Below are 14,181 nucleotides of genomic sequence, written 5' to 3' on the forward strand. Positions count from 1 at the left end.
TAGTCCCAGCTATAAAAGATTGATTCCTCCAGGATAAGCAGGGGCTGGAAATGAATGCTGTGCATCATTTGGAAGCCAAGAAAGATGACATATTGGATCTTAAAAGCTCTGCGTTATGATTACCATCCTGATTTTTCTTCCTTCCACTTCAATTCAAATATTATTTTAGCAGCTACTATCCTGAGAATTATTAGATTTAGACAACAATTCTTTCTACCTTCAGAAGATTTATAAATTACAGTTACATTCAATGTAGGCCCCTTTACATTTGCCAAAAGAGTAGAAAAAGACCTGAGTGTAAAGAAGAATCATTTTAAGACTTCGAAATGGCATACATCATTAATAACTAAATTCATGAGAAGCAGCTGCTAAAATCCTAGCAGAAATGAAGAAAAGTTCAGAATGAAACTCAGATCTGAATGAAGATTTAAGAACAAAGATTCCATGACTTGCCAGGGTAGAAACAATGTATTTCTACATCTTTATGTCCAGGACACTGCACTCCATTACAGTCACATTTCTCCCAAAGCTTTAATATACAGTAGTTCACACAGGTTAGGAATCTGCTATTGAGGATATTAACTAAATCCTGGACAAAGACTGTCTAAGATTAACACTTAAGCTTTTTATCAAATACTGCCCTGTAATATCTAGCCTACGCTCATCTCTGAGTCACAGAACAAAGTTTCAGTCATAAAGACAGTAAAATACCACTCAGTGCATTCAAGGTCCTTTCAAGGACTCTTTCAGAAAGAAGGAAGGAAGCATGCAGATTACCTTTGATTAAGAAAGTTCCCATAAGTGGCTATGCAGTGTATTTTAGGATCCACATATTCTAGAGAAAATTCTTCAGCTGATATAATGCAAATTTTGTGCTGCAAAACACACAATATACAATGTACAATTTCCAGTCAATACTATTATCTTTTTAGTCAGCTGAAAATAAAGGGGTCAGACCGAAAGGTGATCCAATAGTTAGGGCACTAGCTTTAGCACTAGAAGACCAGGGTTCAAGCCTCTGCCCTGCTACAGACTTCCTATACACAAGTCACTTAGACAAGTCACTTAGATCTTCTATGCTTCAGTTCCCCAGCTGAAAAATGGGAATAAAATAACTTCCCTATCTCACCACAGTGTTGAGAGGATAAATACATTTTTTTAAATAGTGATGTGCTTAGGTATTTACACAGTCCCCACTACTGTAGTATATAAGACAGACAGATCTTCAGCTATGTCCAGGGAGCACACAGCACAAGTTTGGAAGGAAAGGGTGTAACTCCCACATTTGCTGTCCTCTGACCTTTTGGACAGTAGGTGAAATCCTGCCCCCAGTGCAATGGGAGAAGCAGCTGCTAAAATGAAGTCAATAGCAAAACTCATATCAAAGGGGCCAGGATTTCACCCACCATGTTCAGAGCTGGTCTCCAGGCATATGGTAGGGTAAACATGACTTAATTTCTCCCTTATGAAAACTGACACAAACTGAAAAAATGTACTTATGCATGAACTACTTAAAAAGGAAGCAAAAAATGCCAAGTGAGCAGCAAGGAAGCTAGCAGCAATCTAGTGTAGAAATATTAGGACAGCACAGCTTGTGTTTTAGCACTCGTGAATGGGGAATACAGATTCTGGAGGGTAGAGTTCAAAATTTCTTTCCATATGCAGAGTCAATTGCAGATGCCTGTCCTCATAGTAAGGAATCACGGGAACCCAGCCAGTGGTGGGGTGTGACTAAACTCAGCTACAGTGAATTACACCTTTAGGAGGAGCTAAATAAAAGGAACTGTTGACAGTTACTCAGTGTCTGGATTCGGATAGCTCATTTGACTCACTAGGAAACAGGATGCAAGAAGCCCTTGGGTTTTTTATTCATTGAACTCTGACTGCAAGAAGCCAGTTTGCCTTAGCTATTTGGACCAGCCCTCTGTGCTCCAAAACTATAGGTTGCTTCTCCGGTATCTCTCCTTGGTACACCTGACCTGCCTGAGTCTTTAATTCCTAAGCTGCTGGGGGGCATTAACTGCATGGTATTAGCAGTCAGGAGTGTCCTATCCCCATCCTCCCACCCCGCCACCTCCACCAATAAGCACTAATACATTTTGTCTTCACTTTGAGCACTGGGAAATCCCATTTTCTGCAGCTAAAGAGAGTATTCAGAAATATAGGGCAAATACTATAGTTTTGCAGAGAAGGGGAGCTCTCAGTATACACAGAATTAAAAATAAAATACATAAAAACCTCTGCTTTCAGTCAGAACAACAGAAGTTGATATTATTATTCCACATCTTTTGGACAAGAATCTTGTCAGCACAGCACTCACTATTGAGAGCTAGCAGAGATTTCACACAGTATTTGGTAACACTAATGCCTTGCAACAAGAGGATATAAAAACAATTGTCATTCTATGTTGTATATAAAAATCTTAGGATAGAGTCTATTCTCATTCCTTGGATATATCCATGGAGCTGCTCTGGATTTACACTGGATTTTAATGCAGAGGAGAATCTGGCCCTGTGTCTCTAAAATGGGAAACACAGGAAACAACTGGGAAGAAAAGTCAACCCCGGAAAGAAAAATTATTCATGTGACCAAAAGATGGCAGCAAAAGTTTTCTAATAAAAAAAATTTAAAAGCCACTCGTGTTTCAAAAATGAAGATGTGCACAACCTGAAACTTTGAAGGAGAGCCAGGAAATTCCCATAAAGAATTTCAGAAGTAAAAAAATTAAAAGGCAAGGAGAAAAAAATAAGCCCATTGGTAGAGTATGAAAGCTACTAAAAGATCCTTCCTTCCTTCCTGTGTATACAGGAGAAATTTGGGGAAATGACAAAGCAGAAAAATGTTGGTGATGTCTTTGCCAAGAAAGGAGATTTTTTTTTAACACTTTGAAATTGAGTTTGGTATAAATCCTAGCAGTCCTCAAATTGTACCCTAATCACCATCCTCAAGAACTTAAAACAAACTATTTAAAAAAATCACCATGTCATATATATAAAAAAATAATCTCTCTTTATCTCTTGGGAAAAGTATTACGAAAAGAAGCTTACCAGAAGAAAATTTGTCAGTGATGCCTTAAGATGTAACTTTGCATCAGCTAAAAGGTCATAGACTGCAATACGATTCATAGTATCAACCACAACACTGCGACAAAGGAAGCTGCAGCAGAAAGTAAAATTGAAAATTAGTTTTCTGTCAGTGCCATATTTTGTATTGCACATGCTAGTACCACTGTGTTATCTTTTCTCCTGGATAATGGACAATGAATACCCTCAGTCACTGACAAAAACACAGCATCTCAATAGATAGACCAAATAAAGGGGAAGAGCAAGAGGAATGATGTGTAAAGCGGTGCTTCTACTTTGGCTTCCTTTATCCGTAGCCCCACACCCCAATTTTAGTTCAAGTCTCCACTTGAATCATCACTGTATGCAGGCTTTGAAAAGGCCAGCAAACATTAGTCTTCTTAGCTGCTTCAGTGCTCTGTAACGTTACATAAGAAAGGCCTTTCATTTTCGGTTCTTGCTGATTTTTACTGAAAAATTCCTCGGACTTTACAAAAGCTGTTATTTGGTGTTTTAAATGATTTTCACCATAATTTTGGACCACTCAACTAAATGAAAATACTGATTATGGTAAGAAAATCCACTACATTACATTAGGTAGATGTGTTTATGTTAATAATCAGTTAGTCTAAATGTAAACACAAGGGTGTCTGTTAAAGCAAGGCAACTTAGTGGAAGATACACACACACACACATGCGTGCATATGTGTATGTTAGTGTTTGAGTCCTAAAAAAAAAAGTGTCAGAACTCCTGGGACCCAGCTTCCTGCTCCAGAAGGAGAGATGGTGGCTTGGTAACCTGACAGCCCTGGTAACCGCACCAACTTCTTTCCTTCCAAAGCAGGCCCAGAAGCAGATGAGGTAGAGGAGGCAGCATGAGAAGATGGCACTTTCTCCTTCTACACCTCCTCAGCTTCCAGGCCTGCTCTGGGCTTGCTCCAGAAGGAGAGATGGTGGCTTGGTTACCTAGACCAACCAGATTACTGAGCCACCAGCTCTCCTTCCAGAGCAGAAGCTGGGTCTGGGGGTTCAACCGGGGTCTGCCCAGGTTTCCAAGCCACCATCTCTCCTTCCAGAGCAGGGAGCCAGGATCCCCCCTGGGCTGTTCCAGGTTACCAAGCTGCCATCTCTCCTTCCAGAGCCAGGGAAGAAGTGTTTTACTTTTCCGTATTTGTTGCTTTTTTCTGTCCTCCTGCCCCCCCATATTAACCCTGACATTTATCCAGAAAACCATGAAGTCAGTATTTTGGACCAATTTTCACCTGTTTTTAATTTTTTTAAATAAACACTGATAAATTCCCAGGAAATTTTAAACAGAATAAAAACCAAAACCAAAGGGCTTAACAGGTAACAAAGGACTTGGTAAACACTCTTTGAGGAGATAAAATTCTTCAAGTAATTAAGAAAGCTGCTGCATTCTACTGCCACACAGCCTGCAGCGGAGAACAGCTATGAACACACGCACAAAGGTGAGGTGATCCTTGATTTTAATGGGCCTGTTTGTACAGGAAGGTGCTGCTCCACAGGCCTAAGGGTGGATGGAATCTGATGCTTTCTGATTAACTTCTACAGGGCTAGCCTTTGGTGAGTACCTGCTCACGCACACAGACCTACTGAAAGCTTTAGGCTCAGCCTTGTGTATGGGTGGTGTGGAGCTGTAGTGCTGGGTTCCTCCCTTGCTGAGGAGCAGGGAGAAGTTTAATACACCATGTTTTGGAGTGTAGCATACTCCCTCTCTGTATGCTCACACAGCTCTACGGGCCACTAGTTTGAAGGGGGATGGAGCCAAAGTTTGTTGGGGGAGGGAAGGTTATCAGGTGCACAGCTCCTCCTATACTCATGTGCTGGGAGCTACAGTCAGTGAGGCACCTACTCCTATGGAGAGGGCTGCTCAGAGGAGCCCAGGGGGGGGAGAAGGAAGGGGAAGAGACTCAGGGCACCATCAAGCCCCTAGTGCCTGTAAGTAGGTATGGTACAATTCATTAAAACAAGCATTAGGGCTATGAGTATGTCCACACAAGAGCTGAGAGGTGCTTCTCAGCTGGATAGACAGATGTGCACTAGCTCTCCTCGAGCTAGCTCTAAGGTACCTGAGAACTAGAACCTGAGTTTGCAGGGCTCTGAGTGACTGACACTTACACACCACCACCATAGGCGTGCACAGCACAGCACATTTCATTTGGGTGTGCACACAGGGAATTTTATTTTTTCTTTTCGGTGGCAGCCTGCAATGTCTTACCCGCCACCGAAAAAACTACCGGAGTCCTTCTTTTCGGCGGCAGCTTGTGTCACTTCTAGGCGCCAAAGCGACCTGGCGCCCGGGGTTTCTTGAGCCCTACATTGGGGTGTGCCTGGGCATACCCGACACACTCTGTGCACACGCCTATGACCACCACCCGGCAGCCATGGCTGAGCTGCGATCAATGCACTGTAAACCCTGAGAGACTCAAACACCACAGGACGTGCTGCCCACAGAAGACCACATTGGCAGCACCCCTGGTGACCGCTGATTGGCCCAGGTGCACTATTGAAGCCTGGAGAAAGTTCCAGAAAGCTGTCTGTGGACCCCAGCTGGCTGCTCTGACAGACCTTATTCCCAGCCTTGCTCCAATCCGGCTTCATTCTGCTCCTGCCTCGTTGCTGCCCTGTTTCAGTCCGCTTCAGCCTTGCTCCCTTTCCTGGCTTCTGACTCTGGCTCTGTTTCCTGCTCTTTGACTCCAGCTCTGACCTCTGGCTTAGTCCTCAGCTCCCGACTCCTGCTCCACCCCTCAGTCCCTACTCCTGCTCTGACCTCTAAGCCTGACTCCTGGTCCTACCCACTAGGCCAGACAGCCCATGTGCAGCCATGACACTAGCACATTAAAAACAGCAGTGTGGCAATGGTGGCCTGGGCAGTGGCTTGGACTAGCCAACCGAGAACATACGCAGGGGGTCGGGCTCATTTATACTCAGGCAGCTAGCCTGAGCCACCATCCATGCTGCTACCGCCACATTGCTATCTTTAGCATGCTAGCTCGAGCAGAAGTAATACGTCTGTCTACCCATGCTGAGAGGTATCCTCCCAGCTGCTGGGGAGACACACTCAGAGTCACTATTGTCTGTGTTTATTTCCTGAGTGTTCTCTCTCTTAGCAGGAGGAAAGAGAATATTTCTGTTCAGGGGAAATTACTTAATCTACCGACTCTTTAACCATTATCGTCACTTAGAATGGCAGAAAAAGTGATTTACTGCATTGCTACATTAAAGTAATATAACAAGTTTTACTCTACCAAAGGGTTTTATTTATATGTTTCTGAGCAGGTTCTTAAAGCGTAATATGAATATAACAAATATATAAAATATGTATGGAAAACATAAAATCAATTAGAAGAATTTTTTTTTTAAATCCTCTTCTCTGTTCCATTGGGTGGATCTAAGGTCAGAAGCAGAAATGACGGTTTATCCCACATGCAGTGCAACACTGTCTTTTCTCTATATTCCTCTGTACTCTGAATTGGCAATTGCATCAGTTCTATACCACACCCATATTGAGGCAAATATATCTATGAAAAGGGAGCACAGTTTCATCCCAAATACCCCTAAACTCCTGATCCTGCAAACAATTACCCATGCAAATAAATTTACACGAGAGTAATTCCATTGAATTTAATGGGACTATTCAAACACATAGGTATTTGCAAGTTCAGCACCCTAGTTTGCATCCTCTGGTCCTAATGCTAGCTGAAATGAAAAGTATCTCAAGTGCCAAAAGATATTCTAGTTCAGGAGTGGCATCACTGAAGCACAGAAGTCTCTGTAGTTGAAAAGTCAGTAGGGATATGGAAACATAGACATTATATTATGTATATAATCTGGCAGCCTAAAGCGATACCTATACTGAGAATTTTAGGAAAATCTCTTTCCTTTGCTCTATCACTGGTGCAGCTACACTGTTGCTAGCAATGGTAGGATTGATATGGTTAATTGTCTGCTGGCATTTTTAGCACTGAGTCATCTAGCCCTCCTCTGAGCTAAATAAGTACAAACAGTGCAAGCACCTACAGCCAACAAAATACTGTTTCATCACTTTTAATGCAAAAGGCAGTCTTTTCTTTACAGTCTGTTGGCTGTACATATTGGCCCAGAATCTGCTGGCTATATTAACTTTTCCTGATAAGTTCTACGGAGGCAGTGCAGTGCAGCCTTCCTTCCACATGGAGGGATGTTGCATATATGGAGGATGTGTAGATGATGGGACTCTGTGCTTAATAATTCACAAAGATTTATAACAATTTTAAGATGCAACATTTTATGTGAAGATACAGTGCCCAGTTAGCAGAAGTAATAGTAATATCAAGTGCCCAGATGCCACGGTACAGACTGTGGTATAAAAACCTATATAAACAGAAAAAATATAAACTGTACAACTCAAGCCTACAAATCAGATAATAACTTTAAAACTCTAGAAAATGAAGCAAACTATACACCACAATGTATTTACATACATTAGAAAGAAATCTTTGATTAAAAAGTATAAAATTCCATTCCACTGGATAATTTAACCATTCAATAATTATTTCTGAGATCCCTACCTGTATTTACAGCTGTATATGTTCACTCTGGCCTTCAGGACAGGACCGGGACTGTTTACTATCACGTCAACAGTGTATAATTGATCATCTTCATTAGCATATTCAAGAACTACTACATAGCGACCAACTTGGGGAATGTTCAGGCTCAGTTGTAAATCAATCTATTGTAGATTCAACAAGAAAATAAGCTGAGCATCACTGGAAAAAAATCACTCAATTTATATATCACTTTTCACAAGCATTGAGCTTCTTTAAAGGAAAAACAAAACAAAACAGAGATTACTTTGCCTGCCACCAAAATGTAGCCATCTCTGGAAACACCTGCCATTATATCAGTGCCTGGAATATTATATGACAGTTTTGGACAAAATAATCTTACTCCATCCAGTAGACATAACAAGAGAAAGAATTTTTATACTTTCTTTTGTAAAATAAAGAATGTACTTCCCCAAATTTTGCCAGGATATGTGGCTATCATCCTTCCCCACATGAAATTTTTAATGCCAGGTCAATACTGTTTTTATGTCTCAATTGAAAGACAAAACCTCCAGTTCGCCTTACAAAGTGTTGGGCATTGGTTTAATACTGACTGAGAGTAAGGGTGTTATCTAGTAAATAACCAACACCACTTTCGGAACCATCAAATCTTCCTTTGAGTCCAAAGCAAATTACTTGACTTTTTTTTTAAATTTCTATTTATTGAGATACTTACACGAAAAGTGCTATACAGCTATACATTTTTGTTGTTGAATGCAGTATAATTCTTCTGAACTTTAGTATTTTCCTCAATATTTTCTTAGGCCCTGATCCTGTGAACACTTAAGTATGTATGTAAATCTGTTTATGTGATTAGTCACTTTGATTTCAATGGGAGTATTCACATGGGTAAAGTCAGGAACATGTGTAAGTGTTAAAAGGATCAGGGCCTTTGGTGTATGACTGTTCCTGCTTCAATACTGATTTTCAAGAGTGAGCTGGGTCAGAAGATATTAACAGGAGCCAAAAGGAGTCATTATCTTTATATGTCGTTCCCATGTACAGAATTAGATCATAGAGGTTAGTGTTATATTTTTCCAATAATGTATTACTACACAACTTTATATGATAAAGCATGAGACCCTGTTTTAATGGATATACTTTGGCATAATTGTTTGATTTTAAAAAAAAATGCAGCCATTAATAGAACAAATGTATACTGATATACATATAGATATATATTTAAGAAATCACAAAATACTAAATTTTATATTACTTTTGTATGTTATTGTTACGGACAAATGAAACCCATTATTTCTAAAACAGACTGTTTGATAGTACATGAGCTACCTACAACTGAGGGATTGCAATGAAGAAGTTACTCACCTTGTGCAGTAACGATGGTTCTTCGAGATGTGTCCCCCTATGAGTGCTCCAAGGTAGGTGGTATTTGTGTCCCTAAAGAGAACTTTGGTAGTAGTGTCCGTTAGGCCCATGCATGCGCTGTATCATCCTCATGCTGCGCCATGAGAGTAGCCAGCACGCGGGGGCTAACCCTCCTCAGTTCCTTTCCTACTGCAGAGTCATTGACAAGAATGCCAAAGTAGAGGGGAGGAGCGTAGATTGTGGAGCACCCACAGGGACACACATCTCGAAGAACCATCGTTACTACACAAGGTGAGTAACTGCTGTTTCTTTTTCTTTGAGTAGCATCCCTATGGATGCTCCATGGTAGATGATTCCCGAGCAGTATCCCTGCTGGTGGGTTGGGACTTTGGAGTCTTGTCAGTTATAGATGACCGTACTGTGGAGCCGAAGATGGCATCAGAGGTGGAGTCATCAGTAATCGCATAATGTTCTGCAAAGGTACGAACAGACGCCCATGTCGCCTCTCTACAGATCTCGGAGGTAGAGACATTCTTGAAGAAGGCAATGGACGAGGAAATGGACCTTGTGGAATGTGTAAGAATCAAATCTGCAGGGGTCATGTTGCGATCTTGGTAATATTGTCTAATGCAGTTCGAGACCCACTTAGAGAGCCTTTGGGTTGATATTATTGAGCCCTTGGATCTGTCTGCAATGGAAAGGAAAAGTCTAGGAGACTTCCTGAAAGCTCTTGTCCTATCTAAGTAGAAGGCCAGGGCTCTCCTGACATCTAAGGTATGTAATATAGCCTCCCTATTGTCTTGGTGAGGCTTGTGGTAGAAAGTTGGAAGGTGAATCAGTTGATTCACGTGACATGGAGAGCTTACCTTAGGGATAAATTTTTGGGGCAAAATAACAAAGAGGGTAAAGAACAACTATACCTATACTACTAACAGACTATCGGAACAAAAGTGAATAGAGCACTGTTGTAATCGGTGTGTTGGTCACCGATGTTTATCAGTGTAGGCTGCGTGCCTGTGTCCCCATGTAGATGCTGTCCCAGCTCTGATCAGGAAACGGAGACGGCTCTCACGATCGAATGAGTCGACACGACCACAGATTAGCTGAGCAACGAAGGCACCCAGGCCAGGTTTATTGCGTGCGGCACAATGAGAAATGACTTACAGAGTATCTCTGGGTCAGTTTCGCATAGGCGGCGTTACAATGGCCTCGGCCTAACGGCGGGACTTTCCGTTATCCCCTAGACTGGACGCCGGTATTCCCTCTGACACCCTCTTTTATACATTGTTACATACACTTTCGTTCTGCCCCCTTTGATGTAGGTACTTGCCACCCTATTGATGTAGTTTAATACCACCTTTTTTCGTTGATTGGCTGATTTGGGCAAAATAACTCCATGTATCACATTTTGTCATTTCTATCCATAAAAGTGTAATTTTAGAGAGTTAGTATCTTGGTACCTCCTATACCTGCTACATATTTTAGTAATATTTTGGCAATCTTGCAGTATCAGCACTTTCCTGTGCCAATTTCAGTTAACTTGAGTGACCCCTTATACTTCTGTTCACTCGGCTTTTTCCATTTAGGCCTTAGCCTGTTTTACAGGCCTTAAGCTCTCACTTACTATAAGCATGATCCTAATGAACAGCGAATAGCTCCGTCTCTAGCCAAGGGCAACTGAGAAGGAACTGAGGCGGCTTAGCCAGCGCACACTGACTAGCCTTATGGTGCAGCACAGGGGGAGTCAGCATATGCGCGGGCCTAACAGACACAACTACCAAAATTCTCCGATCAGCAGGGCAGGGACACAAGTACACTTACCATGGAACACCCATAGGGACATTACTCAAAGAAGGATTCTTTGCAAAACTTTTTGACCTTTGATAGACTAAAGCAGTCACTTAAACCACAGCTGTATATTTCTTGCAGGGATGTATGAGATTAGTCGATGAACCAGATTCTGATTTTAAGGCATGTCCACACTGGCCTTCAGTTTGGACTAAAGAGGTGTGACTAGGTAGTGCTCACAAAAGTGCTGTGCTACAACATCCCCATGTGGATGCTGCGGGTGTGAAGTTGAAGGTCACACTATCCCAGCGAACGTACAATTAGCAACAAAAGCATTACTCTAATTAGCATCTGTTAGTATGTACACAGGAATCTGACCTCTCTTCCACTGATGTGTGACATCACTGGATGCTCCAGAGTTGGCTGTCGGACAGCTATTTTTCTGTACTCTCCACCAAGCAAGAGATGTGTTGCCTCTGAACCAAGGACACAGGAAAATCTGGCTAGTGGTAAATGCTGATAAAGCAAACAGCTTTAAAACAAAGCAAAACATCATGATATCATAACTACCAACTACAACTTTATAAGAAAATCATTGAAGTGGTTCAGGGTAATCAGTTTATTATACAGTATATTTACTAACTTATCTCTCGCAGCACGTCTTGAATAAGTGCAAGGCTCTGTAACTTGTAATTGCAAGATGGACGCTTCATAGTAATCACTAGGTAACAGCACCAGGTAATCCTAAGAACAAAGAATGTGATTCCTATAAGAGCACACAGAAAATTATAAAATATACATCTCTATACTTTTAAAACAAACGACTGGAAAATCAAACCAACCACACCAATGATTTTATGGAGCATAACTGCAAGAGGAATTTGGCCATGTTCTATTTATCCCTGGGTGGCTTGTCAGCAGGAAAGATTAGTTTCAGGACTGACAGATCTAACAGCATACACCTTTATTGCTTAAGCCAAGAGATGCAGGTTTCCCAGCTCAGAGCTGTAGCTGACTCAAACTTCTGTGCGGTCTAACCACTAGAGGGGGACAGAATGCCACGTGGTGTAAGCATGGGTTACATAAACACAACTTTATGTACACAATTGCTTCTGCACATTGTTCACCTGTTCATTCAAGATGTTGAATTCACGTGCACAAAAAACACTTGTGCTTGCTCACGTATGCAAATAAGGCCTTTATATTTGCACCAAACTGATTGTGCACACAAATTCAGTGCATTAAATAAAGTTAAAACATGTATAAAAAAGAAGGCCCAATTTAAAACTCTGGCTCTATTGATCTACCTATCTAACTTTAAAATCAATAAACTTCAGTATACAGTTTGAAGTTTTGTTTATTGACGTTTTATTGTAAGAAATAAATAATATGATTTGTTAGGATAATCAGCAAGTCCTCTTTCAAAGCTATGGAGAGAACAGACAACAAAACCTAATAAATATTGCTATTATAGGCAAGAAACAAGGTTTAATTGTACTTTAATCATTATGTAATCTATCCCATATATTTTAGTGCAGCCATGGGCTTGACGATTGAAGGTGTTTGTTTCTGATTCATGCTAAAAATGTTAAAAAATACAAGTTGATATCAGCATGATTTCATTGTGATTATACATATTTTGGGTGTTTCATAAGGGATCACTTGAAACATTTTGCCTTTTTTATACTTTGTACTAACTTTTCTGAATCTTTGTAATGGATAGTTTGCCATTTTTGTAGGCAGTGAAAGAAGAAAACATTTAGAAAACAACTTATTAAAGGCGGAGTTCCTCTTTTATATTTTCTCTGAGAGAGTTCCCTTCCATGGGATCTTCATCAACATATTAAGGGCTTGATCCATCAAACACATGAAAACTTGGATTGCTGTCATGAGTGAAATGATTCATGTGGGCTTTTCAGGATTGGCTCTAACTCTATGGAAAGGGTTTCAAACTAGAACTGACCCAAATTTTGGATAAGACATCTGGATATGCCTGAAACGTGATGATTATAGGTTTGTATAAGCATCTCTGAGTTTTTTTAAAAAAGGGTATCCAAAGAAGAGCCACAGTCTAGATATATTTAAAGGTCTGATACATATAAAACAAGGGCATGTGAAATTCAAATAAGAGAAAAAGATTAAACGCGGATTTGTAAAATTTCTCAATTTTTTATTCCAAAATCACACTGTGCTCTCCTCTAGTATTGAGTTTCATGTCCTTTACAGAAATCTTCCTGACAACTAATTCTGAGGTGTTTCTATCATTCTCTCTCAAACTCTTCCAAATAAATTCTGTTCTCAAGAACTTAAAATATTTTTCCTCAGTCATTTTCTTACCAGGAGGACTCCCTCTGCCATAATATTGACAATCCATGTTCCTGGAATAAGTGAGAATGGATCTGCAAAGCTGTTTCCTGGGACAGTGACAAAAGCTGGATCCTTACTGGGTGGGAAGACAATGTCTTTGCTTTGAGTAGTCCCTGCCAGCAAAAAATAAATTAACAATAATATTGGATATGTCAAATGACTCAATTTTCTCAATGCTCATTAAGATCAGACTGAGAGCAACTGATCAACACTGCTTTTTCAGCATGCACTAGGAATACATCCCACAATGTACATCCGAAGCCCCAGGTCTATGTGATTATTGTCCTCTTTGTTCTCAATGGGCTCAAGTGAAGTGATTTAGAAAAATAAGCAACACCTCTATTTCCCCCTGAACTTTTCCCACTGTTTGGGAGCATTCTGAAACATTTGCGTCACTTTCCCTTTCCATTATTTTTCATTCCATCTGTCTACACATTGCCTTAATAAAGACAACAAAAGGCCAACATGGTGGAATTTTCAGCTGATCCAAAGCAGCAGGTAATGGAAATCTTATGAGACAGCCTGTTCTCATGTGATTTCCAGCCAAATTCTGTGGACTCAAGAGGTTCTGATAAGCATCTACAATTTTAGTTACTAATTGTAATTTAAGAGGATTTCTGTACAGTTAATACACAGTAATAACGTAGTTGCAGTGTCCCTCACGGAAGAGAAGAAATGGGAGTCAATTGCAATGAATATAAAGAGCATTCTTGATTGAAGCCCTATTACAGACAAGGACCCAGGTATTTCCCTTCGGCTCTCATCTCCCCGACCAATCAACACAGCCTGTGCTGCTGTGTGGTCACACAGAGTCTTTAAAGATACAGCAACACTGCAAAAACCATCTCTGCGGCAGAGAATCTCAGATCTACAGATTCAGGCTCGCATAATGGCACTAAAATTGGCCACATAGATGTTTGGGCTCAGTGGAGTTCAGGCTCTGAAACACCCCACTTCTCCCATTCAGATTTCACAGCCCAAGCTCCAGCCTGAATCCCAACAGCTAAATGGCTATTTCTGGTACTGTAGCA

At 40.8% G+C, this 14,181-nt stretch overlaps 1 protein-coding gene across 4 annotated transcripts in view; it reads right to left on the reverse strand.

Annotated features, from left to right (window-relative positions):
* The window catches only part of LAMA3 (laminin subunit alpha 3), a 164,520-nt gene that overhangs the window by 75,189 nt on the left and 75,150 nt on the right, over nucleotides 1-14,181 (reverse strand). For all 4 annotated transcript variants that reach the window (XM_067546559.1, XM_067546549.1, XM_067546542.1 and 1 more), the window contains 6 exons: nucleotides 13,121-13,263; nucleotides 11,427-11,527; nucleotides 11,162-11,315; nucleotides 7,634-7,794; nucleotides 3,048-3,156; nucleotides 778-875 (listed from right to left, as the gene is read on the reverse strand). In XM_067546559.1, the coding sequence (XP_067402660.1) occupies nucleotides 778-875; nucleotides 3,048-3,156; nucleotides 7,634-7,794; nucleotides 11,162-11,315; nucleotides 11,427-11,527; nucleotides 13,121-13,263 (766 nt within the window). The remainder of the gene's footprint in view (nucleotides 1-777; nucleotides 876-3,047; nucleotides 3,157-7,633; nucleotides 7,795-11,161; nucleotides 11,316-11,426; nucleotides 11,528-13,120; nucleotides 13,264-14,181) is intronic.

This window comes from Emydura macquarii, unplaced genomic scaffold, assembly GCF_026122565.2.
Source record: "Emydura macquarii macquarii isolate MOO-44397 ecotype Brisbane River unplaced genomic scaffold, CSIRO-AGI_Emac_v2 contig_212, whole genome shotgun sequence".
NCBI classification, from domain to species: Eukaryota; Metazoa; Chordata; order Testudines; family Chelidae; genus Emydura; species Emydura macquarii.